This window comes from Macaca fascicularis, chromosome 10, assembly GCF_037993035.2.
Source record: "Macaca fascicularis isolate 582-1 chromosome 10, T2T-MFA8v1.1".
Classification (NCBI taxonomy): domain Eukaryota; kingdom Metazoa; phylum Chordata; class Mammalia; order Primates; family Cercopithecidae; genus Macaca; species Macaca fascicularis.
Genome location: NC_088384.1, coordinates 110,655,719 through 110,681,464, shown reverse-complemented (window position 1 = coordinate 110,681,464; position 25,746 = coordinate 110,655,719). Strand labels below are relative to the sequence as shown.

At 40.4% G+C, this 25,746-nt stretch overlaps 1 protein-coding gene across 5 annotated transcripts in view; it reads right to left on the bottom strand.

The window, feature by feature from the left end:
- Positions 1-25,746, bottom strand: part of DOK5 (docking protein 5) — a 173,000-nt gene that overhangs the window by 33,287 nt on the left and 113,967 nt on the right. For all 5 annotated transcript variants that reach the window (XM_005569386.5, XM_074003249.1, XM_015429986.4 and 2 more), the window contains exon 6: positions 7,790-7,925. In XM_005569386.5, the coding sequence (XP_005569443.3) occupies positions 7,790-7,925 (136 nt within the window). The remainder of the gene's footprint in view (positions 1-7,789; positions 7,926-25,746) is intronic.

Below are 25,746 nucleotides of genomic sequence, written 5' to 3'. Positions count from 1 at the left end.
AGAACTACAGGCATGCACCATCATGCTAGGCTAATTTTTAAATATTTTCTAGAGATGGGGTCTCCCTATGTTTCCCAGGTTTGTCTCTAACTCCTGGCCTCAGACAGTCCTCCTGCCTGGGCCTCTCAAAGTGCTATGATTATAGGCATGAGTCACTGTGCTCAACCCTAACAGTGATTTTTTTTAAAGATATATTACAAATTGATAGACGTTTCTGAAAGGTGCTCTGTCTATCAAGGTCATTTGAAAATGCTAAGACCAGCCGGGTGTGGTGACTCACAGCTGTGGTCCCAGCACTTTGGGAGGCTGAGGCGGGCACATCACGAGCTCAGGAGTTTGAGACCAGCCTGGCCAACATAGTGAAACACCGTCTCTACTAAAAATACAAAAAATTAGCCAGGCGTGGTGGCAGGTGCCTATAATCCCAGCTACTTGGGTGGCTGAGGCAGGAGAATGGCTTGAACCCGGAGGCAGAGGATACAGTGAGCCAAGATTGTGCCATTGTACTTCAGCCTGGGTTACAGAGTGAGAGTCTGTCTCAAAAAAAAAAAAAAAAAAAAAAAAAGGAAAATGCTAAGACCATGCTGAGTGGAGACATAAGAGGTTTAAAACCCTTCAAAGGAGTGAGACATCATGGCCAGAGGTAGAGTTTTGGAACCAGATAAAACCATCCTGCATTCCTGGCTTCAGGAGTAATTAGCTGTATAGCTGCAGACAAATGACTTCACCATGCTGAACATCTCTTTTCTCATCTACATCATAGGACAGTGATTCCTTCCAGGTCAGGGATCATGAATATTCTCTGCCATTGTAAGCCCTGTAGGAGCATGGGCCTCAAGTGTCTACTTACCACTGTATCCTGCCACACAAAACAGAACATAGTAGGTTCTCAATAAACATGTTTAAATGGTCAAATGAATGAGAGTGAACAAATGAATCTACCTCACAGAGTTATTGTGGTTATTAGAGAAAAGGCAAGTAAAGATGTAGGAGGCCTGAAAAATAACAGTGGCTGTTATTACTAAAGAGTTGGGCATATCGTAGATGTTCAATAAACACATAGTGTTATTAGCAAATGCCATAAAGTAGGAAAAATATTTAAAAGTGAAAAATCAAACCACTAAGTAAATATTATTCCAGAAATTTTCATGGTGCAGGGGACAGACACTGAGGTGGCCCCATGATCTCCTCCTCCTGGTGGACATATCCTTGTGCAGTGCCCTTCCTTTGCATGTACAGGGCTTATGACTTGCTTTTAGTCAACAGACTGGCTGGGTGCAGTGGCTCATACCTGTAATCTCAGCACTTTGAGAGGCAGAGGAAAAAGGTTTGCTTAAACCCAGAATTTGAGACCAGCCTGAGCAACATCATAGGGAGACCTCATGTCTACAAAAAATAAATAATAAATAAAAGGAGCCAGGCATGGTGATGCATGCCAGTAGTCCTACATACTCAGGAGGCTGAGGTACAAGGAGGTCAAGGCTGCAGTGAGCTGTGATCTCGCCACTGCAGTTCAGTCTGGGTAACAGAGCAAGACTCTGTCTCCAAAAAAAAAAAAAAAAAAGAAAAACATATTGATAGAGTATGACAGAGTGAGAAGATGAATAAAATAATCCTTCCATGATTGGGATACATAGGATTGTGGCCTCTTGCTAGCTATGATGAAGTATGTGGCCGTGCTGGCAAGGTTCATGTGGCCAGGAGCTGAGAATGGCCTCTGTCCAACAGCCAGCAAGAAATTGTAGCCCTCCGTCCCACAACCGCAAGTAGCTAAATTCCACCAATAACCATGTGAGCTTGAAAGTGGATCCTTCCCCACTTTTACCTCGAGATGAGACTGCAGCCCCAACAGAAACCTGCATTACAGGCTTGTGAAAAACTTAAGAGGAAGGCCCAGTATGCTATGCCAAAACTCCTGACTCAGAGAAACTGTGAAATAATAAATGGATGTTGTTTTAAAGGTGCATAGTTTGTGGTACTTTGTTACATGGCAATAGAAAATTAATTTATGTAGTAATATAGACATCAATTAGCCACAACATCAGCAGCGAGATCCTAGAGAAAGACGTGTGAGGCCAGACACTACTGGGTGTGTCTAAGCATTGCCATGTCAGGATGCAAGATCAGCACTGCCAGAGCTTTGCACTTTTCAAGAAAATATAAAAATCAGAGATTCATGTGTAAGCTCTTAATTTTTAAATGTTGGTCACTAATTTGGAGTTTTCAAAATAACAGTGAGTTAATCTCATGCAGGGTAAATAAAACATGTCTAAGAGCTTGATTCAAAGACACAGTATAAGGCGGGGGTTATGCCAGCACACCTGTTCCAAATTTGAGCCCCACTACCTTCTAAGCTGGTGGTTTGGGGTCTTCAATGCAAGAGTTTTCATGAGGTTTAGAAATTACACAAAACGTCCTTAAAATATTATCTGTTACAGAGAAGATATATAACACATTCTTGTTTTGTTACTGTTCTCATATTAGTTTTCTATGGCTGTCGAAACCAATTACCACCAATTGGTGGCATAAAACCACACAAATTTATTGTCTTACAGTTCTAGTGGCCAGAAGTCCCAAATCAGTCTCACTTGACTGTAGTCAAGGCATCAACAGGGCTGGTTCCTTCTGGACATTCTAGGGGAGAACCTGTTTTTATGCCTTTTTGTTTTGTTTTGTTTTGAGATGGAGTCTCACTCTGTCACCAGGCTGGAGTGCAGTGGTGCAATCTTGGCTCACTGCAACTTCTACCTCCCAGGTTCAAGCAATTCTCCTGCCTGAGCCTCCCGAATAGCTGGACTACAGGCACACGCCACCACGCCCAGCTAATTTTTGTATTTTTAGTAGAGATAGGGTTTCACTCTGTTGGCCAGGCTGGTCTCGATCTCTCGACCTCATGATCCACCTGCCTTGGCCTCCCAAAGTGTTGGGATAACAGGCGTGAGACACCGTGCCAGGCTGTTTTTACGCGTTTTCTAACTTCTCAAGGCCACAAACATCTTTTGGCTCACAGTCCCTTCTTCCACCTTCAAAGCCAGCTGCATGGCATTTTAAAATCTCCCTCTCCACCCCTTCTCTCTCTCTGTCTCTCTGCTTCCACCATTGCCTTGCCCTCTGTTTGACTCCTCTTGTTTCCCTCTTCTGAAGACACTTGTGATTATATTCGACCCACCTGGATAGACCAGGATACTGTCACCATCTCAGGATCCTTAACTCGATCACACCTGCAAAGTCCCTTTTGCCTTGTAAGGTAACATTCACAGACTGCATAGACTTGAATGTGGACATATTTGGGGAGCCATTATTCAGCCTCCTACAACTGTTACTATTATTATCTGACCCACAGGCCCCTTCTTTATGAGTTTTGGGATTGAGGGTCATAAGGCTGACTCTGATCAATTCACTCCAGGACGTAATTTCTGCCTGGTATGGGCCCCACATTGCAGTATTCTGTCTGTAGACACACTCGGGAATTTTACAACAGGGACAGTTAGCAGTGAGTTAGGTCTTCCTAATCGTGAGGCTAAGGCCAGATATGAGTTTTGCCATCTTTCTCCAGTTATGATCTTGGCCATCTCATAGAAGCAAGTCAGCAGTCATATAAAAGCAATTCCTAGTAGGGAATGCAGCCAGGTCTATGTGGATCCACTCTCAATAACCAGAAAAGGCAAAACAATAACCTAGGCAGGGTGACCCAGTAATGTTGCCTTCATTTGCTTTATTTTAGCATGGTATCCCCTAATCAGAGATTGATTACAGTACATTGATTTAAGTTTTCACAATCCCTCGTTTAACTCCTTAAGATTCAGATCCCACATTGAAGCTTACTCATTTCCATCTATAACAGGATGCCGTGGCTTTAAAAATCACATTTATTTTATAGAACCCATTAAGCACACAGCAAATTAAGAGCAGGTGACATTATTTTCTAGTTAAATTTGCAAAGGGATAATCCAAACGATTTACTCATATTCCTGATTAATTTTTAGCGGAAATAATGAGGTTGTAAATGGAAAAACATGTGCGTGAGCAGGCGGAACCCGCCTTTCAAGTGCAAAACAATTTATGCTAATTGATGGCTCTACGAACAAGACAATCTTAGACAAACTTCTTGAGGTGCCTAAAGGGAGCTGATGGAATAGCCACACAACCCTAATGCAATGACATGTCGCCCTGTAAGTTTTAAGTGACCTGAATTCAACTTCACAGCTCGCTCTCGCTCTCTCTCGCATTCCCCTCCCTCTGTCTCTCTCCATCCATCCACTGATGTCTCTTTATTGAAATATCCAGAATTCCTAAGTACGTGGGAAAATAAATACCAACATTGTATTAGTTCAAAAAGAAAGTCTTCCTGGAAGGCTACTTGGAAAGAAAAGCAAATCCTTAAAAGCATTCTGAGACTTTGATTCAGCAATCAAGTTTTAAGAATTTATCTTAAACAGATAGTCACTGATGCATACAGATTGAACATCAAGCTGACGCACAGGTTTTTTGTTGTTGTTATATATTCATATATATATAAAACCTCATATATAAATATATATAACCATATATATAAATAAATATATATATAACCATATACATATGTGTATATATATTAGAGATAGGGTCTCCCTTTGTCACCCAGGCAGGAGTGCAGTGGCAGGAACCTAGCTCACTGCTGCCTTGAATTCCTGGGTCCAAAGGATCCTCCTGCCTCAGTCTCCTGAGTAGCTGGGAGTACAGGTGCAAGCCACTGTACCTGGCTAGTTTCTAAATTTTTTATAGAGACCAAAACTTACCATTTTTCCCAGGCTGGTCTCAAACTTCTGGTCTCAAGTGATCCTCCTTGCCTAGGCCTCCTAAAATATTGGGATTACAGGTGTGAGCCACTGTGCTCAACCTTGATGCATAGTTTTATAAATCTATGAAATATCCATATAATAAAATAAGACCATAAAATATGATGTTGAAGATGATATTTAATGAGACAATATGTATGTATTTTCTTGCAAAAAGCTAGCACAAGCAATGTATTCAATATAATTGTATTTCCTACATCCACCTAGTTAAAATACTGGAAAGCTACACATTCCAAAGTGAGTAACAGGTGTATTCTTGTGTGGCAGGCAGAGGGATGACTTACTATGTTCTTTTTATTCTGCTGTGTTGTCTACAATGTTTCAATAATGTGTAGATTCCTTTTGAAATAAGAAAATAATAAATATAATTATTTCTTAGAGTTTCTTATAGTAGTTTCTAATTCTCTAAAATCTATTAAATTATATCATTCCCCATTCCTTCTCAATCTAATTTTACATTTGCTCTACTTAGACATTTAGAGAGAAAGAGAGAGAGATGGCGAGAGATGGAGAGAGATGGCGAGAGAGAGAGAGAGAGGACTTTAAGATAAATACTATTACTGCTCCCATTTTACAAAGGATAAAACTGGAGCTCAGGGATATCAAGAACTTTGTTCTCCTCCACAAAGCTGGAATGTTTCAGAACTGGTGTTGGAACTAAGTCTGGCTTCGTGGGTCATGATCTTGAACACAGTATGATGGTACTGAAATTTATCTCTTGTTTTATCTATGTCTACCCCTAAATTAGTTATATTAGTCACAGTTTTCCAGAAACAGAGTAAGTACGATATATACACCAAGATCTGCAGTCTTAAGGCCTGAAAGCCAATGCTGATGATTTCTGGTCTGGATTTGAAGGCCAAAGGAGACCAATGTCGCAACTCAAGACCACAAAGAGAGCTAATTCTCTCTTACCCTCCCTTTTGTTCTATTCTGGCCTCCATCAGATTAGATGAGACCCACTCACATAGCAGAGGGCAATTTGCTTTACTCAATCTATCAATTCAAATGCTACTGTCATTCAGAAACACCTTCAGAGACACACTCAAAAGAAAGTTTAACCAAATATCCAGGCACCCTGTGTCCCAGTCAAGTTGACATATGAAAACCACCATCAAAACCCCTTAATTCATTCCATGCCTCCTCCTCAGCATGCCCACCTCCGCCACCTCTGAGATCATACACAAGTCTTCAAGCCTGGTTTCTCACAAATGCTTATGTCAGCAGTGGTTCACGGGGGCACTTGCTCTTTTCCAACAATAAGCTCTGTCCTGTGGCCCAAATCCAGCCTCCTGACTGTTTCTGAATGACCCATATGCAAATAAATAAATAAATAAATAAAGTACACTTATTAACGGTTGAGAGAAAATGAAAAGAAGAGTAATATTTCATGACATGTGAAAATTATATGAAATTTGTATTTCAATGTCCATTAAGTTTGTTTTGAGACATGGCTATGCTCATTTGATTATATCTTTCCCATAGCTGCAGTTGTGCTACAATGGCAGTTAAGTACTTGCAGGCCATATTGGTCCACAAAGCATAAAACATTTACAGGAAGCTTTGCTGACCCCTGCTCTAAAATCCTGGAGTGCTGCCTATAGACGTCATTTGGAAATAACCCGAGGCTGTGTTGGAACAGATCACGTTACTGGCATGCTTTGCCCCTCCACTCTTTAAATCCAAACACCCCACATGTTTCAATCGTAAAGTTTCAAACTACCCAAATCTTACCATGCCAACCCAATTCCTCTTTGTTTTGTATATTTCCTTCCAGATGTGTAGATCTATGTATGTGTTTGCAGCCACAATGCATGATGTGCATTATTTAACTGTTGTGCATTCATTTATGATTTATGATTTCATGAATTTACTCTCCTTAAAGAATAAACTCATGAACATAATTCTTTTTTTTTTTTTTGAGGCAGGGTCTCGCTCTGTCACTCAGGCTTAAGTGCAGTGGCACAAACTCGGCTCACTGTAGCCTTTACCTCCTGGGCTCAAGTGATCCTCCTACCTCAGCCTCTTGAGTAGCCGGAACTACAGTCATGTACCATCATGGCTGGCTAATTTTTGTATTTTTATCAAGACAGGGTCTCCCCATGTTGTCCAGGCTGGTCTCAAACTTCTGGGATCAAGCGATCAGTCTGCCTCAGCCTCTTAAAGCTCTGGGATTACAAGAGTCAGCCACCGCGCCTGGCTTCATGAACATAATTCTTTATGTAATCCAAGTCCCTAGCACAATGTAAAGCAAAGAGTAAATGTTCTGAGGGCATGTTTATGTATGCTGTGTGTTTGGGCATCTTTATATACCAATGACTATAAGAGACGGCACATGCATGACTGTGGGTAGCAGTTCACCCACAGACAGGTTCTCTTTGACCCACCCGCAGTGTTGGAGTCTTACTAGAATTAATTTCCAACAGTTACCAACTGGCAGGTATTACACACAGACTCAAATCTTTGGCTTCCCTTGAAACATCAAGTGATCTACCCACATGGATATCACAATCTCATGTTCTCACGTCAACAGTTGTCTGGTCTTGGGCTTTTGACATTTCACTCCAGTTTCCCTCAGCCCTCTTCTTTCATTTACATTTTTCTCTCTGGCCTCTGTTGACATTTGAAATAACTTCTGATATAGCAAGACATATCTCCATAGGTAGATGATCCACATGGTTGTGTCTACAGATGTCTATACACATGCAAATTAATTTTACACACCCTTGCGATTGAGTTGCAAAGTAGATAATGGGGATGCATGGTTAAGGGGTTACCAAAGGCCTACATCAGGCATTCCGGAATGGCATTTAATCCAAGTGATACACTATTGAGAAGAGGAATCAATCATCTGCTCAAATAATGCTGACCATATTTTCCAGCACAAAAACGAGCCAATTGCTTTCTGCAGTGATAGGCACTGGGACACGAGGAAGAAATTCCAAACATACCATTGAGTTTTTCACGCTCTGTAGCAAGCGCTCGTGCTGCTCGGCTATGGCCAAGGCAGCAGAGTGGACTTTCTGATAGATGGCCTCCCCGTCTCGGGTCTGAAAGATAAACAGCCCTTCACCAGTCTCACACATCCTGTGAAAAAAAAAAAAACAAAATAGCTTCTGAAAATCCAGCGCCTAGAAGTTCAATGCACTAAAATCCTGGAATACTCCACTAGGCTGTGCCCGTTTATTATTTTTTATGAGATCAAGATTCTTGTTCACATTTGCTAAACAAAGTTAACTAGAATCGAAATGTTCAACGTGTTCAATTAATTGTAATTAACAAGGGCAGGGGACCAAGGGACTCCAGGCTAACCTGTGCTGAATACTTTCTATCACAAAGTAAAAGAGAAATTTAATAAAAAAGCTGTTTCTTGATTTTCAGTATAATAAATACTTCACCTTCCCTATCTTTCACCTTACCACCCTCAAAGAGAAATACCTGTGCAAGCACATTCCTTTGTGCAGCCTGTGAATAGCTCCTCATCAGAAACTGCCAGTGCAGAGGAGAGGAAGATTCTATATCTCTTAGCTTCTGTTCTCGCTTTCCCTACAGACCATGGCTTTAAGGATTCTTTCCTTCCTAAAATCCTAGATTAAATATTACTCCAGCTTTCATTCAACGGGATGGATCAAATGCCGTTAATTTTTTTGGCCATGAGTATGACTCTGCTGAACTAATATTTGGAACATTAGAAAAGTTCTTCACGGAAAGCTGTATGGTTTTGATAATTAACATCAAGCATTAAAAAGAAGGGTATCTGTACCTCAGATGGTAAAGGTAAACAAAGAGAAATAAATTTCATTAATAAAGGAAGACTGGTACACACAATTAGGCAAGAAACAAATAAATGTTTTTTACTTAAATACATTTTAGTATATATGTGTGTGTATATATATGCCATACACATATTTTAGCGTGTGTGTGTATATATATAAAACTACACTAAAATATATTTAATTATTATAAATATTTTTAAAGAACTTGGACAGAATCATACACAGGGATATTAAAAGAAGCTCTGAATTTGATACATCCATATGCCAACAGTAAACTAAGAGGTTGTTTTGTTTGCTTGCTTGTTTTTAAAGGCCCGATTATTCTAAGACACAATGCCACTCCTTCCATTTCAGAATTTCTTGCTGAAAAACTGAACGGTAGCTTCAGTGCCTGAATTTTGCTCCCATCTAAAGAACTGTTTAGCACAACATAGAAACAAAGCAAATTTTCAGCCTAAACCACTGTTATTTTTTTTTAGTCTAGCCCAGTCTATGCAATTAATGCAATAAAACGAGGAAGAGGTATCTAATGTTTTGCAGTTGGTCCAGTACTGCAGTCAAATGACAGCTTTCTATATATAAGGCATGGCCTAAGTAATGGGCCAAAACCCATTAAATTTGAATTAAATTTCATGAATTTTATGAATATGAGCCATGTATGAAGAAACAGAGGGAGTTTGGGTGCGGTGGCTCACACCTGTAATCCCAGCACTTTGGGAGGCCAAGGTAGGCGGATGATCTGAGGTCAGAAGTTCAAGACCAGCCTGGCCAACATGGTGAAACTCCATCTCTACTAAAAAATACAAAAATTAGCCAGGCATGGTGCAGGAGGCACCGGTAATCCCAGCTATTCCGGAGGCTGAGGCAGGGAGAATAGCTTGAACCTGGGAGGTGGAGGTTGCAGGGAGCTGAGATCATGCCACTGCACTCCAGCCTGGGTGATAGACAGAGGCACCATCCCCCTTCACCTGCCACTAAAAGAAAAAAAAGAAGAAGAAGAAACAGAGGGAAAAAAATGATGGCTCTTTCAATAAGCTAATCTAAAGAACTAGCTCATGAGGTTGATCATGTGATTTTAATTATTAAGTCATTTTAATCCAAAGAAGATCTGAAACTGAAATTCAAGGCATTTTCAATAAAGCCTCATTTCTTCCCTGAAGACATCTCAAAATACTTAAACCCTTTCTGCTACCTTGTCCTTATTTAAGCCATCATACAAACTTGACTCTATTGCTTGGCATCCAATTCTGTAAGGTTTTGTTTTTCATACATCTTTTTTCCATCAAACACGGAAATATTAATTTGTTAAGAGAAGGAAGTAATCCTAATCAGTTCTTTCAGAGGAAAAAGTGGCCACTGGTTTCCCCTGGGGCAGAGGTCACTGTATATTTATTTACTTCCTTAAATGCCAACCTTGGTTCCAGAAGTAATGAAAGTACCTGTTACTCAGAAACACTTGTAGTGTGACAGATTAATACCAAACCTTGCAGCTATGTTTCTCCAGCTTGGACAATCTAGTTGCTTTCAAAGTCTTTGTTAACTGCAACGCACCATAGGAAATAAAGTTTAGATTTTTAGCCAGTATACCTATCAATCTATCATCAATCTATAACATGCTATTATTTTCTATTCTATCTTATTTTTAATACTAGTGGTGGAATGCTTAATCTATATCATAACCCATTCATTTTACTCTTGGAAAATCACTCTTACCCAATGCCCACGTGTTTTTTGTTTGTTTGTTTGTTTGTTTAGATGGAGTCTTGCTCTGTCGCCCAGGCTGTAATGCAGTGGTGCAATCTTGGCTCACTGCAACCTCCGCTTCCCAGGTTCAAGCAATTCTTCTGCCTCAGCCTCCTGAGTAGCTGGGATTACAGGCATGTGCCACCATGCCCAGCTAATTTTTGTGTTTTTAGTAGAGATGGGGTTTCACCATTTTGGCCAGGCTGGTCTCCAACTCCTGAGCTTGTGATCTGCCCGCGTCTGCCTCCCAAAGTGCTGGGATTACAGGCGTGAGTCACCGCACCCGGCCCCCAATGCCCACTTTTAAGAAATGTAATAAATCTACAACCTTCCTTTAATGACATTTAAATCGCTAAAATAATATTGTTATCAAAAACAAATGAAACCAAAACAACTATAGTACCAAACATTCTTCTTTAATGTACATAGACTTCCCTCTCCTCCGCCTGAAGATCTGGAACACACACACACACACACACACACACCACTTACCACTAACAGAAAAGAACAGGAGACACAACCTCAAATTCCATTAGAGTTCAGGCAGAGAACATGAATGCTCAAACCCACTATGACCAAGGGTACAGGGAGCACAGCTAGCCGAGAGCACAGGTCCCGTCTAAGCATAGGAGCCAGAAGTCAGCCCTAGTCAGGTGTCTACGTGGGGGAATGGGGAAATACGCGTCCAAGGTACTCATAGTTTCTGATAGTTTAAGAGAAGCAAGACTTCTTGACTTTTATGTGAAGACACCTGAATTTTATATGTCAGCAACTTGTTTCATTTTCTTTCTAAGTTGTGAGAGTCAAAAGGCCTTAATCAACCAGATCTGGCCAAGAAATCACCACTGTGCAGTAAAGACACAAAATGCATTAAGAGCTCTAAATAGAACAGAAATGAGGTCTTTGGTGTAAATTGTTAGGGCTTTTGCTCCTATTGCTTGAAGGCATGTGTCCTTCATTGGACAACCTGACCCACGAAGATGCTAATGACCACAAACTGACCTTCAGATGCTCTTCCATCGGGTCTCTGCTATACTCTACCCACAAGTCCTTTTATCGTATCTACCCCTCCTACTTGATGTGTTTGGAACTGTTTCATAAGCAGCTTTACAACACTTTAAAATGTTACTACATGCCTCCATCAAAACCACATGATGGGCTAACTCCCCAGGGCAGTGAGAAGAAAATAAACAAACCAAAAAAAGGAAGTGAAAAGAAAGGTACATCAAATAGGCTAATGGTCTTACATAACCTCATACAGCCATGTCTGCTTCTCGTCTCCAGAGAAAATTCAACACAGAACAAAGATGTTCTAATGGGTTTACCCTTTAGCAGAGTAGCAAAGCCACCTGCTTTGACTTCTGATGCTCCTGATTCCTCCTTTCTCTTTACCCATTGATTTTTACCCTGGATGCTCTTCCTGTATCCAAAGTAGTCCCAAGTGACCCGACACTCCTTACATTAACGGAAACCAGTGGATTGGAAACCCAGAGAAGGTTAAAAAATAAGTTTAAGTTAGGTCTTTCTAATTTCCTCTATGAAGATAAGCATTCAAATATAATAATATTGCTGCCATACAGATGCAGGTATAGTTTTGAGTTTCCCAATAATTGCCTAAATGAAATGCCTGTCACTCCAAATCATGAATTATTCCATTATTCAAAAGTCCAGAGGGAACCAATAGCTCAGAAAATGTTGGGAACCATTCATTCTTCCACATACCAAATACATGTCAAGGCAACATAATAGAATGCAGGAGTTTGACCAGGGTTCACCTGGCTGACCTGGCATCTCACCAGCTTTGTGACCTACCACCAGCTATCTAACCTGTCTAAATCTGCATTTTCATATGTAAACAAACGTAATGCTAAGAACTCTCACCTGGACTTACTGCAAGTATTAAATAGAATATGTAGAGTACACAATTATATCTTCGACTAAAGAGAGCTTCTATTACTCTACCAGAATGTGAACTCCCTGTAGACAGGGATTTTATTGTGATATATTCACAGCTTTTCCACTAATGCCTAGAGCATGGCTGGGTTTACATTTGGTGCTCAATAAATAACTGTAGAATGAATTGTGAAGCAGAAGGCAGTGCTAGGAAAGGCATAGCTGGGAACCTGACCTAGGCTTCCTTGAGCAACTTTTACTGACACTGAGAATTCATTGAGTTACCCTGGGGAGGGGAGTGGTTTGAGAAAGAAGGCAGGAAAAGCAGTCTTGACAGACAGAACTGCACATATAAAGCTTTTAGGTGGGACACAGGTAAGTGAAGCCAACACGTTGGGGAGATGGTGGGAAGAGGGGCAGCCTGTGGGGCTAAGCCTAGTGGACAGAGCACAAGTGTGCATGTCCTGGGACTGTGGTCCCGGGTACTGTGAAGATTCAAGACCCAGACACTATGGTTCATACACACTGAGTGCCCAACTTCAGAAACTCTGTTCTCTCCTTTTGCCCAAAACATTGCACATTAACATATCTTATTAGAAAAATACTAATGGGGCTGAAATTATGAAAACTAAAATAAATTATCTCATGGTAGACAGAATGAATAAGTAAACATTTGAAATCAGTAAGCCAACTAGTTTCATATTTTCTTGCTTCCAAGATGTATGCTCTGCACATGGCTCTCTCTCTCTCTCTCTGTTTCTCTCTGTGTGTGTGTGTGTGTGTGTGTGTGTGTGTGTGTGTGTTTAGAATATATGGACATTGCCAAAAGCAGAACACATTTTGACCTCAACGTGTGTGTGTGTGTGTGCGTGTGCATGTGTGTGTGTGTATGTGTGTATATATATATAGAGAGAGAGAGAGAGAGTCTTGCTCTGTTGCCCAGACTGGAATGCAGTGGCACCATCTCGGCACACTGCAACCTTTCTGCCTTCTAGGTTCAAGAAATTCTCTGCCTCAGCCTCCTAAGTAGCTGGGATTACAGGTGCCTGCCACCACGCCTGGGTAATTTTTATACTTTTAGTCGAGACAGAGTTCCACCATCTTGGCCAGGCTGGTCTCGAACTTACCTTGGGTGATCCACCCTCCTCAGCCTCCCAAAGTGCTGGGATTACAGGCATGAGCCACCACGCCCAGCCAACATGTACATTTAAGGTAGGCTTTTCTTTTTCTCCACCCCTGCCAAGGCAGCTATTAAATCAATGTTGTATTTTACATTTACAATTACGTTATAATTGAAAGAATAAGGTACTCGTTACACCTACCAGAGACAAAGCATAACAGCCGTTGTGAAGGATGTAAACATAAGCTTTTTCTTTGAGGAGCTGAGAACTAATTTGGAGAGACAAGATCTACATATGCAAAACGTTTGAGAATAATATCATGGTTGCATGAGCCATACTGATGCAGTAATTAAAAAAGGAAATGTACAGTTGAGAAGAGGGGTGGGTGTCAGCGTTGGGAAAATGAAAATCTGGTATTCAAAAACCTGAGAAAAACAGATCTGAAGCACCTGACAGAGAGGGATATAAAATTAAAAGGGAAAAAAAAGCACAATGTTTACTTTTGTCTGTGAAAGTGAGGCAAACTGAAAATACAGTTTGAAGCTGGGTGCGGTGGCTCACGCCCGTAATCCCAGCACTTTGGGAGGTCAAGGAGGGTGGATCACGAGGTCAGGAGATTGAGACCATCCTGGCTAACATGGTGAAACCCCGTCTCTACTAAAAATACAAAAAAAAAAAAAAAATAGCTGGGCGTGGTGGCGGGCACCTGTAGTCCCAGCTACTCGGGAGGCTAAGGAAGGAGAATGGCGTGAACTCAGGAATGCGGAGTTTGCAGTGAGCCGAGATCACGCCACTGCACTCATGTCTGGGCAAGAGAGCAAGACTCCGCCTCAAAAAAAAAAAAAAAAAAAAAAACAGGTTGAACAAGTGGAGTACAATCCCCTCCCTCCATCCCTGGGGCTATAGCAAGGCCAACAACACTATGACAAGAAAACATACTTGCACAGACATGAGATGAAGAAGCAAGAGGCTTAGCCATGTAGGCTCTAAGAGCTTCATTTTGAGGAATAAATTCAGGAGGAATTTCGAAGGAGCTTGTAACATGGACTTGATCTCAGCTCTACTAAAGTCAGCAACACTGACGTCGTCCAATCATGCTTTGCTATTAGGGCTGTCCTGGGCGTTGTAGGATATTGAGCAGCATCCCTGGCCTCTACTCACTAGATGCCAGTGGTACCCCACAGTTTGACAACCAAAAGTGTCTCCAGACATTGACAAATATCCCCAGTTGAAAATCATTGAAATAGACTAAAATGAGGACAAGGGACAACCCAAGTAATGAGTAGGTGGTAAGAGGTTTTTTATACAGGGCAGCGTCTGAGTTTAGGGAATTGTTGCTTCAGTACAGACTGAGATGACATGGACATTCTGCGGTTGACTATCTTTGTTGTCTTTCCTGTTCCAATCACTGACATTGCTGCCTGGTTGATCTCAGCTTAAGACAAAGCAGCAGTCTATTCTCCTAGTGCCCCGTGTGTGTGCTCACTGGAGATAAGGGCAATCTGGCCCACTTGCTGCTGCAATAGTTTTCCTAGCCCTTTCTATGACTGGTCGGGTGAGAAATGGGAATTGATGTAAGATATTACATCATGTATCACTTGCCACTCAGGCTTCTGAGCATGGGACAGTTGTCGACATCCATCATTCATATACAACTTTTATGATGGTTGTCAAATCTTTGTGCCACTATGTGATTCGTTTTTAATCAACTTGCTTCATTTTCCTTAAATGAATAAATTTTTGTAAGTTGGAATCATCACATCAATATCAAATCAGTATCCCCTGTTATAAGTTGAAAGCAGACTTAAAAACTACATTAAAAGGCTGGGCGTGGTGGCTCACACCTGTAATTCCAGCACTCTGGGAGGCCGAGGCCCGTGGATCACAAGGTCAGGAGTTCAAGACTGCCTGGCCAAGATGGTGAAACCCTGTCTCTACTAAAAATACAAAAATTAGCCAGGCGTGGCAGCGTGTGCCTATAATCCTAGCTACTTGGGAGGCTGAGGCAAGGAATTGCTTGAACCCAGGAGGTGGAGGTTGCAGTGAGCCGAGATCACGCCACTGCACTCCAGCCTAGGCAATACAGCAAGACTCCATCTCAAAAAAAAAAATACATAAATAAATAAAAAATTGTTATAAAACTCTGCTACATCCTCTTGCTGTCAAAGATCTGAGCTAGAAGTTTGCTCACTTCTTAGTAACACAAGTATATTAGAAAGTTTTACAGATGTATGTCAAGCATGCAGCATCCAACTAAATGGTTTCTCCATTATTCAACCAAAAGGATCAAAAACTAAACAGAAAAGAAAATGACCTTATCACTGTGAGACTCACATTTATTTAACATCACCTGTACTGCCCAAATTCATGCCACATTTTGGAAACACAGGTCTAGTTCCTAGAGCCCTGCTCCAGGTGATGTGGAGCAACGTCTGGAAGATAAGAAGTCTCAATCCCAGCTCCCTCCCATGATGCAATCGCAACCCTGGACGAGTTCCTTGACTTCTCAAAGTCTCCATGACTTCATATTTCAAATGTGAATAACAAGGTCTCCCAAACCACACAGGATGGTGAGAGATTGCGTTTTGTATTTAGCAAAGGATCTGGCATCAAATAAGCATTGAATTAGAATCTGTCGTTGTTGCTATCTTAACCCTTTAAAATGTCAAAGCCAAAGAGAACATGACTCTCTGGAAAAACCTCATGAGAGAGGCACAACCACAAACTTGCCTTGAAGGAAATGGGGGCGGCTTGCAACCCAGAACAGCAGTGGGGAAGCAATAACGACGAAGATGTATGGGAATGGAATGTGTGTGGCTGGGAGAAAGAGTGATGTGGAGGCTCATGGGTGGCTGAAAACAGAATAAAATAAACCTCTTCTTTGAGAATGAAAATATGAATTCAGAAATAAGAATCGCCCTCTAAGAAAAGGATCAGCTTTAACTAAAGAAACCTAGGATGCAAAAATTGGGTGTTTTGTTTCTCCAGCTCCAGTGAAGTACAGTGTCTGTGCTGGAGGATTAGCACACCTTATGAGATATAAAGCTTATTAGCTGGAGTGCAGGGTGAAGAGAAAGACCCCAGTGCAGACTGTGCAGGGCCACACTGTGGCCCTCCTCCTGCCATTTCATCGTCACTAGCACAGTTTTCCTAACAGCCAGAGTCCCCTCAAATGTGCACAGAGACCTTCGCTATCACTTTTAGATGTAAATTTTAATACTTACTGTCTGGACTTGAAGGTTTGTGGAAAAACAAACAAACAAAAGAATAAATTAACTACTATCTGTAGTCATAGAACAAAGCTAGTATAACAGACAGTGGTTGTTTATTAATTGTGTCTGTTCTTTATCACTTATGATATGCATAAAGTCAAAGGAAATCACTTTGTTCCATTTTGCTTTATGATGTGATCTAACTCCTTGTGTGAAGAAAGCATTTTCACACATTCTTCCTGCAGTAGCAGTTATAAAAAATGGGTTGGAATTAGCAGTGCTTTTAACACTTCTAAACTCAAACACAATGTGTAGCTTTACTAATCCCTGACAGGATGAAATGGCGGCTTAGTAAGTGGGGTAAACTGCTGAATGAGCCTTGAAGTTAGCCTTTCCAAAACTGACCTCTGGAAAATCCTCAGCCCCAGTGCCCACTCTGCACCCTTTCTCTGCAGTCTTAGCTGCTCCTGGAGGGTGCCTAGCACTTCCCTTTCCCTCTTAGTCCACATCCAATCTGTCAGTAAATCCTTCTGGCTTTAGCTTAAAAACCTATCATTATCCAACACTTAAGACCATATTCACTGTTACCCACATGCCTACAGCCATTCTTGTCCCTCACATGAGTACTACAATACCCTGTAACTGGTTTTAGCCTGAGAAAGTCTTAAAGAAAAAAAAAGATTATGTCACTTCTTTGCTTAACACCTCTAGCATAGAGAATAATTTAACCTTGTCTAAAAATAGCTCTTTGCTAGGATCTCCTGCAAGGTAATGTTTGCCTGCCTGGAAACTTAGCTAGACATATAGGAACAATATGACTCAAGATAAGGGCTTCAGGTCATGTGGTGTCAGTCAGCCTGGAGACTGAGATCCACCACGTGGGCCACCAATCACACGTACATAACGGAGCCCAGTAAAATCTTTGTGCGTGGTGGCTCAGAGGCGTCTAGGTGGACAATGCTCCATGTGTAATGTCACATGTTGGTAGGAAGAAAGCAGCATGCCTAGATTCCACAGGGAGAAGATAACAGAAGCTCCACACTTGGTACTTCTCTGGACTCCCTCCCATGTGCTTCTTTGCTTACTTGATTTCACTCTATATGCCCTACTGTGATAAACCATAACTCTGTTTAACAGCTTTTGGTGAGTTCTGGGAGTCATTTGAGTGACTTACTAAATCTTAGGGTAGTTTTAGAAACCCGTGAACTTGCAGTTGGTGTCAGAAGTGAGAGCCATCTTGGGGACTTGCTCAAACTCTGTAGTTTTCCAACTCTACACAGCCCCTGATGGCTCCCCATCAGACTAAGACTAAATGCCAAATTCCTTACAACCACCTTCAAGCTCCACATGGCCTGACCCTGCTGCATCTCCACCTGTGTCATGTGGCTTCCCATCCATTGATTCTGCTCAGACACACTAACCTCCTGGTTCTTCTTTGAATACTTCCTCTTCAGCATCTTCTTCCATCTTCCTTCTGGAAGAAATGCTCTTCCCCCAGATTCCTACATGGCTCACACTCTCACCTCTTAACATTACTTACTCAGTAAAGCCAGTCCTGCTCACTGTCTTTAAAACTGCACCCATTCTTTGGCACTGTCTATTGTCCTTCCCAACTTTATTTTTCAATCTGACATCTATTTTACCTTTTAAAATGCTTGTCATTGTCTATATCTCTCTCCTCTATTGAGTAAGTTGTATGTTGTTTTCACTGCTATATCTGCAGTGCTTAAAACCACACCAGGCATTAGGGTTCACTAGGTGAATATTGCATGAAGGAAGGAATGATTCATTTTTACTAGTCCTTTCTAGAATTCCAAAATACCATCTCAGATAAAGTAATCACAAATGCCAGTGGGCCATCACCTACATTAAAGATAGCCACAGATGTTGCTGAGTGCCTAATTTTGCCTCAAAGGTCAGAAAAAAGTCATCCTTTCTTTCAAGAATTGCTCATGCTATTTAATAAAATCACAGAAGCTCAGAGGTGGATAGGTTCTAGCTAAGCCTCTTACAATTGTGGCCTTGTCTTGCTTGTCCTCATACCTCTCACTTAGCACAGTGTGTGGTAGACAGTAGACATGCAATAATGGAACATCCATTAAGATGATTATTAAAGAGGTTACTCTGTGGAGTAGAAAATGCTTCCTTCTGATTTCATACATGCCTCTACTATTGGAATATTTATAATATGTGCATTATCTTTGTAATTAAAATTATTTTTGAGGAAAATGCTAATGAATAACAAGTGGCCATTTAAATGACACAATGTTTGTTCCCTTTTTCTTATAAAAGAAGAGGATTTTACTTCTCCAGAGCAAACTTGTGTTAGATCCAGCACATTTGTATTTTAATCGTTATACTCAACATAGTTGGGGGAGTTGAGTATACTGGATTGCTTACCTGCTTTAAATTCTTCAATAAGGATAAGTGTATGCTCTGTAAAACATTCAGAAGTGGGAGATTACTAAGAAGCTACTAAGAAGATAAATTGGGAACATGTAGCTTTCAAATATTCAAATAGACATATATTTCAGATATTCAAAGAGATAAATAGAAAATATTCATAAGCTATCAAAATAATTGTCATTTTACATGTAAACTCACCAATTAAAGGAGAAAACAATTTTTTTCTTGAATAAAAAATTATTTCCCCAATTAGGCTGGTTTTAGGGTGAAATATGCAAGAAACTAATTATTTTCTAAAGCTGTTCAGATGCCTTTATATCCAAATAAATAAAAATCTATTTCAAAAACCACTTGTGAACTCCATTTAAGGAAAAGTATTTGTATTTGCAATTTGGATTTTCACATATTTTTGGCATACCTAAAAGTTTCTCTTAAAACCATGTCAAAAGCACAAGAGAGACTCTCTCTGGCTCGTGAAGAAAGGCACTCATGTGCAGTAATTATTTAGTACGTTCTGCCAAATGTCACCTGAGCTTCTCTAGCTCCTGCAGGTGCAAAGCCCAGGGTATTAATTTAAATCAGTCAGGAGGTAAGGCGAAGTCTGACATTGAAGCATGCTAACTCAGCAGCGAGCTATACAGTTAACAGAGAAAGGCACTGGACACCTGCCACCCTTCTCTACACAATCACATTGCAAGAATGGTTCCCAGGGGGGTGATGCTGCAGTTAGAACTTCATGTCAATTGGATCTTCCCTGAGAACTTCATGTCAATTGCATCTTCCCATAAAAAAATTAGTGCCCCTGACAGTCTGATGTGCCTCAGTGAGGTTTCAGGGCTTTGAAGTGGAAAGAAAGAAACAAAAGACTAAGAAAACTTCAAACACAATAAGTAATATATCCCTTAGCCCCCAAGATAAACTAATTATTCTCTGTCTCCAAGGGTCATTAATTGTGCAATTCATCTTATCAAAAATGTTATATTCCAATTTTGAATTTCCTCAAGAATTAGAGACTGTGGTCAGATTTTCTGATACCAGGAGGAGAAGGAGAAAAACATGTGCAGAAGACACTAATGACCTGTGATCCGCAGAGTGCCACCCCGGAAAGATGAACAATCCTGGCTGTATGTGCCTACACTCCAAACTAAGAGAACATATAGGGAGTTCCAAAAAGTCAACTCAAACTAAGGACATTTATACCCCAGTGCACAGCTCAGGAGGAATATTTACATCACCAGCATCTTTGCAAGTCTGTGGCTTATTGACAGATGCCTTACTCATATTGAGGCTGCTTCAGTGGGAAAGGATAATATGCTCACAACATCATCCAAAATGGATTTAGTAAGCTTTGGTTATGTAAGCATGCTTGCTCTTCCTCACCTCTGCAGAAGTTAACTAAGAACTAGGCTAACCTCCAGTAGAAGGTGAGCCTTCTTAGAAATCTATAGTTTGGAAGTAAAAGATCTGAGCGTGAGTCCTGAATTTATCAGCCTTGTGTCTTTGGACCTCTTGCCATTGCCCAAGTTTCATTTTAAGATGGAAATAACTGTATCCCCTAGTTTCTATGATAATGAGTAGTTTAAATGGGGTAATGAGCCTCTTAGCACAGAGGCTTTCTTATAGTAAGGGCTCAATAAATGGCAGTGATTATTTTCAATGGCTCATACACCTGCTAGAGTAGGGTTTCTCAACCACATGATTAGACCTGATAATCCTCTGTTGTCGAGGACTGTTCTGTGCAGCGTAGGATGTTTAGCAGCATCTCTGGCCCCTTTATGCACTAGATGCCAGTAACATCCCCTGCCTAGGTTGTCACAATCAAAAATGTCTCCAAACATTATCAAATGTCCCCTGGGAGCAAAATCACCTCTGGCTAAGAACCACTGCCCTGGAAATCAGCACCATTGAGAGTGCAAATGTTAATTACAGTCAAACAGCCTCTTGACCTAATTTGTTTTGAGCAATTATTAAATGTTATATTGTACATATTTTGTTAGTTTTTAAAAACCTCACCTCTACTCCTCCTCTGATGGCAACAGTACCCTCTTCATGCCTTCAGAGAACCACCCTCATTGCGTTTGTACCCTGTGAGCTTTGTGTAAAGTGCAGGGCTTGACACATAGTATATATAATGACAGCAGAGAGTAGTAACATATCTCTCTTCTACTGAGATAGTGTGGGGAGATCTCAAAGCTCCTGAAAGTCACCATATGGAGCTAGAATGAAACTATTTTAGAAGAAACACAACTGTCAAATAAAACCTGGGAATATCATTTGGACACTGAGCTAAGCCAAGCTTGAAGCCATCTTTACTCCTCAGACTTTCAGTTTATGGAAGTCAGTGAGTTTCTTTTCTGTACCAGTTTGGGTTGATACAGCTGCCTACCACATCCGGGCACTATTCCAGGTGTCTTTACATGTGCCTTTATTTAATCTTCATAGCAATCTTGTGAGACAAAGTAATATATATGTTCCCAATTTACAGGTTGCAATGAAATAAAGCTCGGTGAGTTAAGTGACATATCCATGTTCCCACAGCTAGTATGTGATAGAACTGTAATTTTACTTCATTTCCTCCAACTTCCAGTTCAGTCTATTACACATGTCCCACTGTCAGCTTTGGTGGAGTGAAACGGGGCCACTGAGCAGGAGTAACACTCAGTTCTAGTTCTAAGAGAGGTTGAATATGAGCAGAACTTTGTCCAAGAAAGATTTCCTGTGTTCTAGAGGATATTGTTGTTTTTGCAGATGCATGTGGGATATGTGAAAACTATATGCTTAGACAGACAACTTCTGCTCACTTCTTGATGTGAGAGATGGGGAAAATTACATTGGTTAATATAAAACTGCCTTGTTTCAACACATCCAAAAATAGCCAAGGAAAAAATTATCTTCACTAATAAAGCAAGGCAGACATGAAACTTTCATGCTTGGTGGGACACGAATGATCTTATTATCCTGAGCATCTTGATGGTAACTATAAAAATTTATCTTTATTTGAGTTTCAGGCAAAATATAAAATAGTAATTTTACCTCGCATTTAACACTAGCCTGCAAGCCATGTTCTGCTCCAAAAGTAATCATAATAGAATACCAAAGATACTATTTAGGAGAAGCTCAGCATCCTTCCAGGTCATCTACATGCATTTCTGCCTTTACCTACAACAAATCTGCAAGAAAGTTATTACTCCAATAAATTTACAAGGAAAGTTAAGAACTTTGTCCAAGGTTAGCAGCTAGCAAAAGTAGAGATTACCCAGGGTTTCTCTAAATTCTGAATCAGTACTTCGTATACTATACCATGCTGTTTGAGAAGTAAGATCCTAAGCATACAACTCCCACACTTTCCTTTCTGACCATTCAATCTCAAGTTTGCACCAGGCCTGCAAAACATGGCCAATGCATAAGAATAATGCTATTCAAAATCAATAAATATTCTATGTCCCCACAATATTGGAGATATAACATTGAGTGGCCTGGGTTGTGAATATTATAATCATCTAACCAATGGAGTTCTTGGATTAAATAAGCAAATGGATGGACTATAAAGGGGTCATCAAAGTCATGGAATAAAACACTTGTATCTTCCAAGTCAGCATGTTGGTAAACACCATTGAAATAGTTCTGGAATTTATGTCACCAATATATCTTTTCATCCACCATTGTTTCACTTGAGCCGGTTCAATATCCCCCACATCCATACCTATCTCCTCTATCCTACTGTCCACACAATGTGGTCAAAGTGACCTTTATATACTTTTTTTTTTTTTTTTTTTTTGAGGTGGAGTCTTGCTCTGTCGCCCAGGCTGGAGTGCAGTGGTGCAATCTTGGCTCACTGCAAGCTCCGCCTCCCGGGTTCACGCCTTTCTCCTGCCTCAGCCTCCCGAGTAGCTGGGACTACAGGCGCCCGCCACCACGCCCAGCTAACTTTTTATATTTTTAGTAGAGACGGGTTTTCGAGCCAGGATGGTCTCGATCTCCTGACCTCATGATCCGCCTGCCTCAGCCTCCCAAAGTGCTAGGATTACAGGTGTGAGCCACCGCGTCCGGCCCTTTATAAACTATTAACACAATTACATCACATACTCACACAACCCATATACACACATCTCATACACACACAGAGACTCAAACATACCAGCCTCCAAGTCTCTATGGTTTCCTACTGCACTTAGGAGAAATATCAACATCTTTTAAGTAATCACCTAAGTCCTTAGCAGTTCTATTGGATTTCAATATGAATAAACTAAATGTTTGCAGGATATGTATAGTGTTCATCCTAAACCTGGAAAATTAATAAGATAATATGTTTTTAAGTTTAAAATAGACATGAGATACTAATAAAATTTACTAAGGTTTTGGTATTCAAACACTGCCATAAAAAGCTATACACTTTTTCTACTACTATTAGAAATAGCAAATAAAAAATGATTTTAAAATATTAATAATTGAATAAGTACTGTCCAAAACAGATCCAAAGAGTCTTGATCGATGCAGAATTCTCTTACACATCAATATGAAATATGAATGGAGGTGTTTTGAGATATATAGTCATAGAAAAGTCTATTTATATTATAAAACATTTTCAATACTTAGATTTCACTGGTTATAGTTAATGCATACATAATTTCTGAGACCTAAAGGAAAAAATACACCAACCTTACCAAAAAAATTATTAATTTTCTATAGGGATTTTCTTTTGTTGTTGTTTTTTTCTTTTTTTGAGACAAGGTCTCACTCTGTCGCCCAAGGCTGGACTGTAGTGGCACGATCATAGCTCACTGCAGCCTCGACCTCCGAGGCTCAAGTGATCCTCCCACCTCAGTGTCTGGAGCAGCTGAGACCACAGGTGTGTGGCACTATATGCCTGGCTAATTTTTTTTTTCATTTAATTAGCTTTTATTTTTTTCTACAATATATCCAGTAATGAATAAGTATTCTTATTTTCCTTTTTTTAACTTTTGTTTTAAGTTCATGGTACATGTGCAGAATGTACAGGTTTGTTACATAGGTAAATTTGTGTCATGGTGACTTATCGTACAGATTATTTCATCATGCAGGTATTAAACTCAGTATCCATTACTTATTTTTCCTGATCCTCTCCCTTCCCCATCCTCCACCCTCAGATAGGCCCCAGTATGTGTTGTTCCCTTCTATGTATCCATGTGTTCTCATGATTTAACTCCCACTTATAAGTGAAAACATGCAGTATTTGGTTTTCTGTTCCTATATTGGTTTGCTAAGGAATTAGGCCTCCAGCTCCATCCTTGTCCTGGCAAAGGACATGATTCATTCATTTTATGGCTGCATAGTGTTCTATGGTATATATGTACTACATTTTCTTTATCCAGCCTATCATTGATGAGCATTTGGGTTGATTCCATGTCTTTGTTATTGTGAATAGTGCTGTGATGAACATACATGTGCGATTGTTTTTATAACAGAACAATTTTGGAGACATGGGGTCTCCCTATGTTGCCCAGCCTGGTCTGAAACTCCTGGGCTCAAGCAATCCTCCTGTGTTGGCCTCCCGAAGTGCTTGGATTACAGGCATAAGCCACCAGCCTGGACTGGGATTTTCTTATAAGAAGAATAAATAAGTAATTCTCACAAAACAAAAACATTGTTCTAAACATTAAAGGTTTACTTTTTGTGATAACTTTTATAGTCTTTGAAAGATTCACCAACTTGTTTCTAGGTACTTAAAAATAAAATAGACCAGAAAAGAGCTGTATGAAAAGTATAAAGTAAAAAACTTTCCAGACAGTTGTAAGAACATCAAATTGATCATATTTCTAAAATGTAAATTTTAAATAATTGGGCTTTGATTATTTAAAATGTAATTTTTTTTTTTTTTTTTTTTTTTTTTTTTTTTTTTTTTGAGATGGAGTCTCACTCTGTCACCCAGCCTGGAGTGCAGTGGCGCGATCTCGGCTCACTACAAGCTCCGTCTCCCGGGTTCACACCATTCTCATGCCTCAGGCTTTGTTCATTAAAATGGAATGAACAGATTAGTTAGAGGGGACCACTACTGTTACCCATTCACATGGATTGGGGTGTTTAGAACTTCTGTGTTTACTTTCCTTATATCAAGAGTCATATTCCTGTCAGGAATAACTGTCTGCTTTTACAAGCAATTGTTATTTAACATCACAAGTTGATGGTTTTCAATTTCAGTGTAATGTCAGGCCATATACAGAAGAACTTATACTTCTTAAAATTTAGGCATTTAAAATTCTAAAATAGAAAATTTATCTGGCTGGGAGTGGTGGCTCATGCCTGTAATCCCAGCACTTTGGGAGGCCAAGGCGCAAGGTCAGGAGATCGAGACCATCCTGGCTAACACAGTGAAAAACCCCGTCTCTAGTAAAAATACAAAAAATTAGCCGGGCGTGGTGGCGGGCACCTGTAGTCCCGGCTACTCAGGAGGCTGAGGCAGGAGAATGGCGTGAACCCGGGAGGCGGAGCTTGCGTGAGCCAAGATCGCACCACTGCACTCCAGCCTGGGCGACAGAGCAAGACTCCATGTCACAAAACAAAACAAAACAAAACAAAACAAAAACAAAACAAAACAAACAAAAAACAAAAACAAAAACAAATCTGCAGTGTTTCCAAATGAATCCTAAATTCTGAGGGAAAAGTTAAGGACAAGGAAAATAGGATTCTGACTAGAGGAGTCTTTTTGTAGGTAGCAACCAACCCATATATTATTGGCACTATTTTATCTCTCCCAGATTAACCCTAAGAGGAAAAAGAG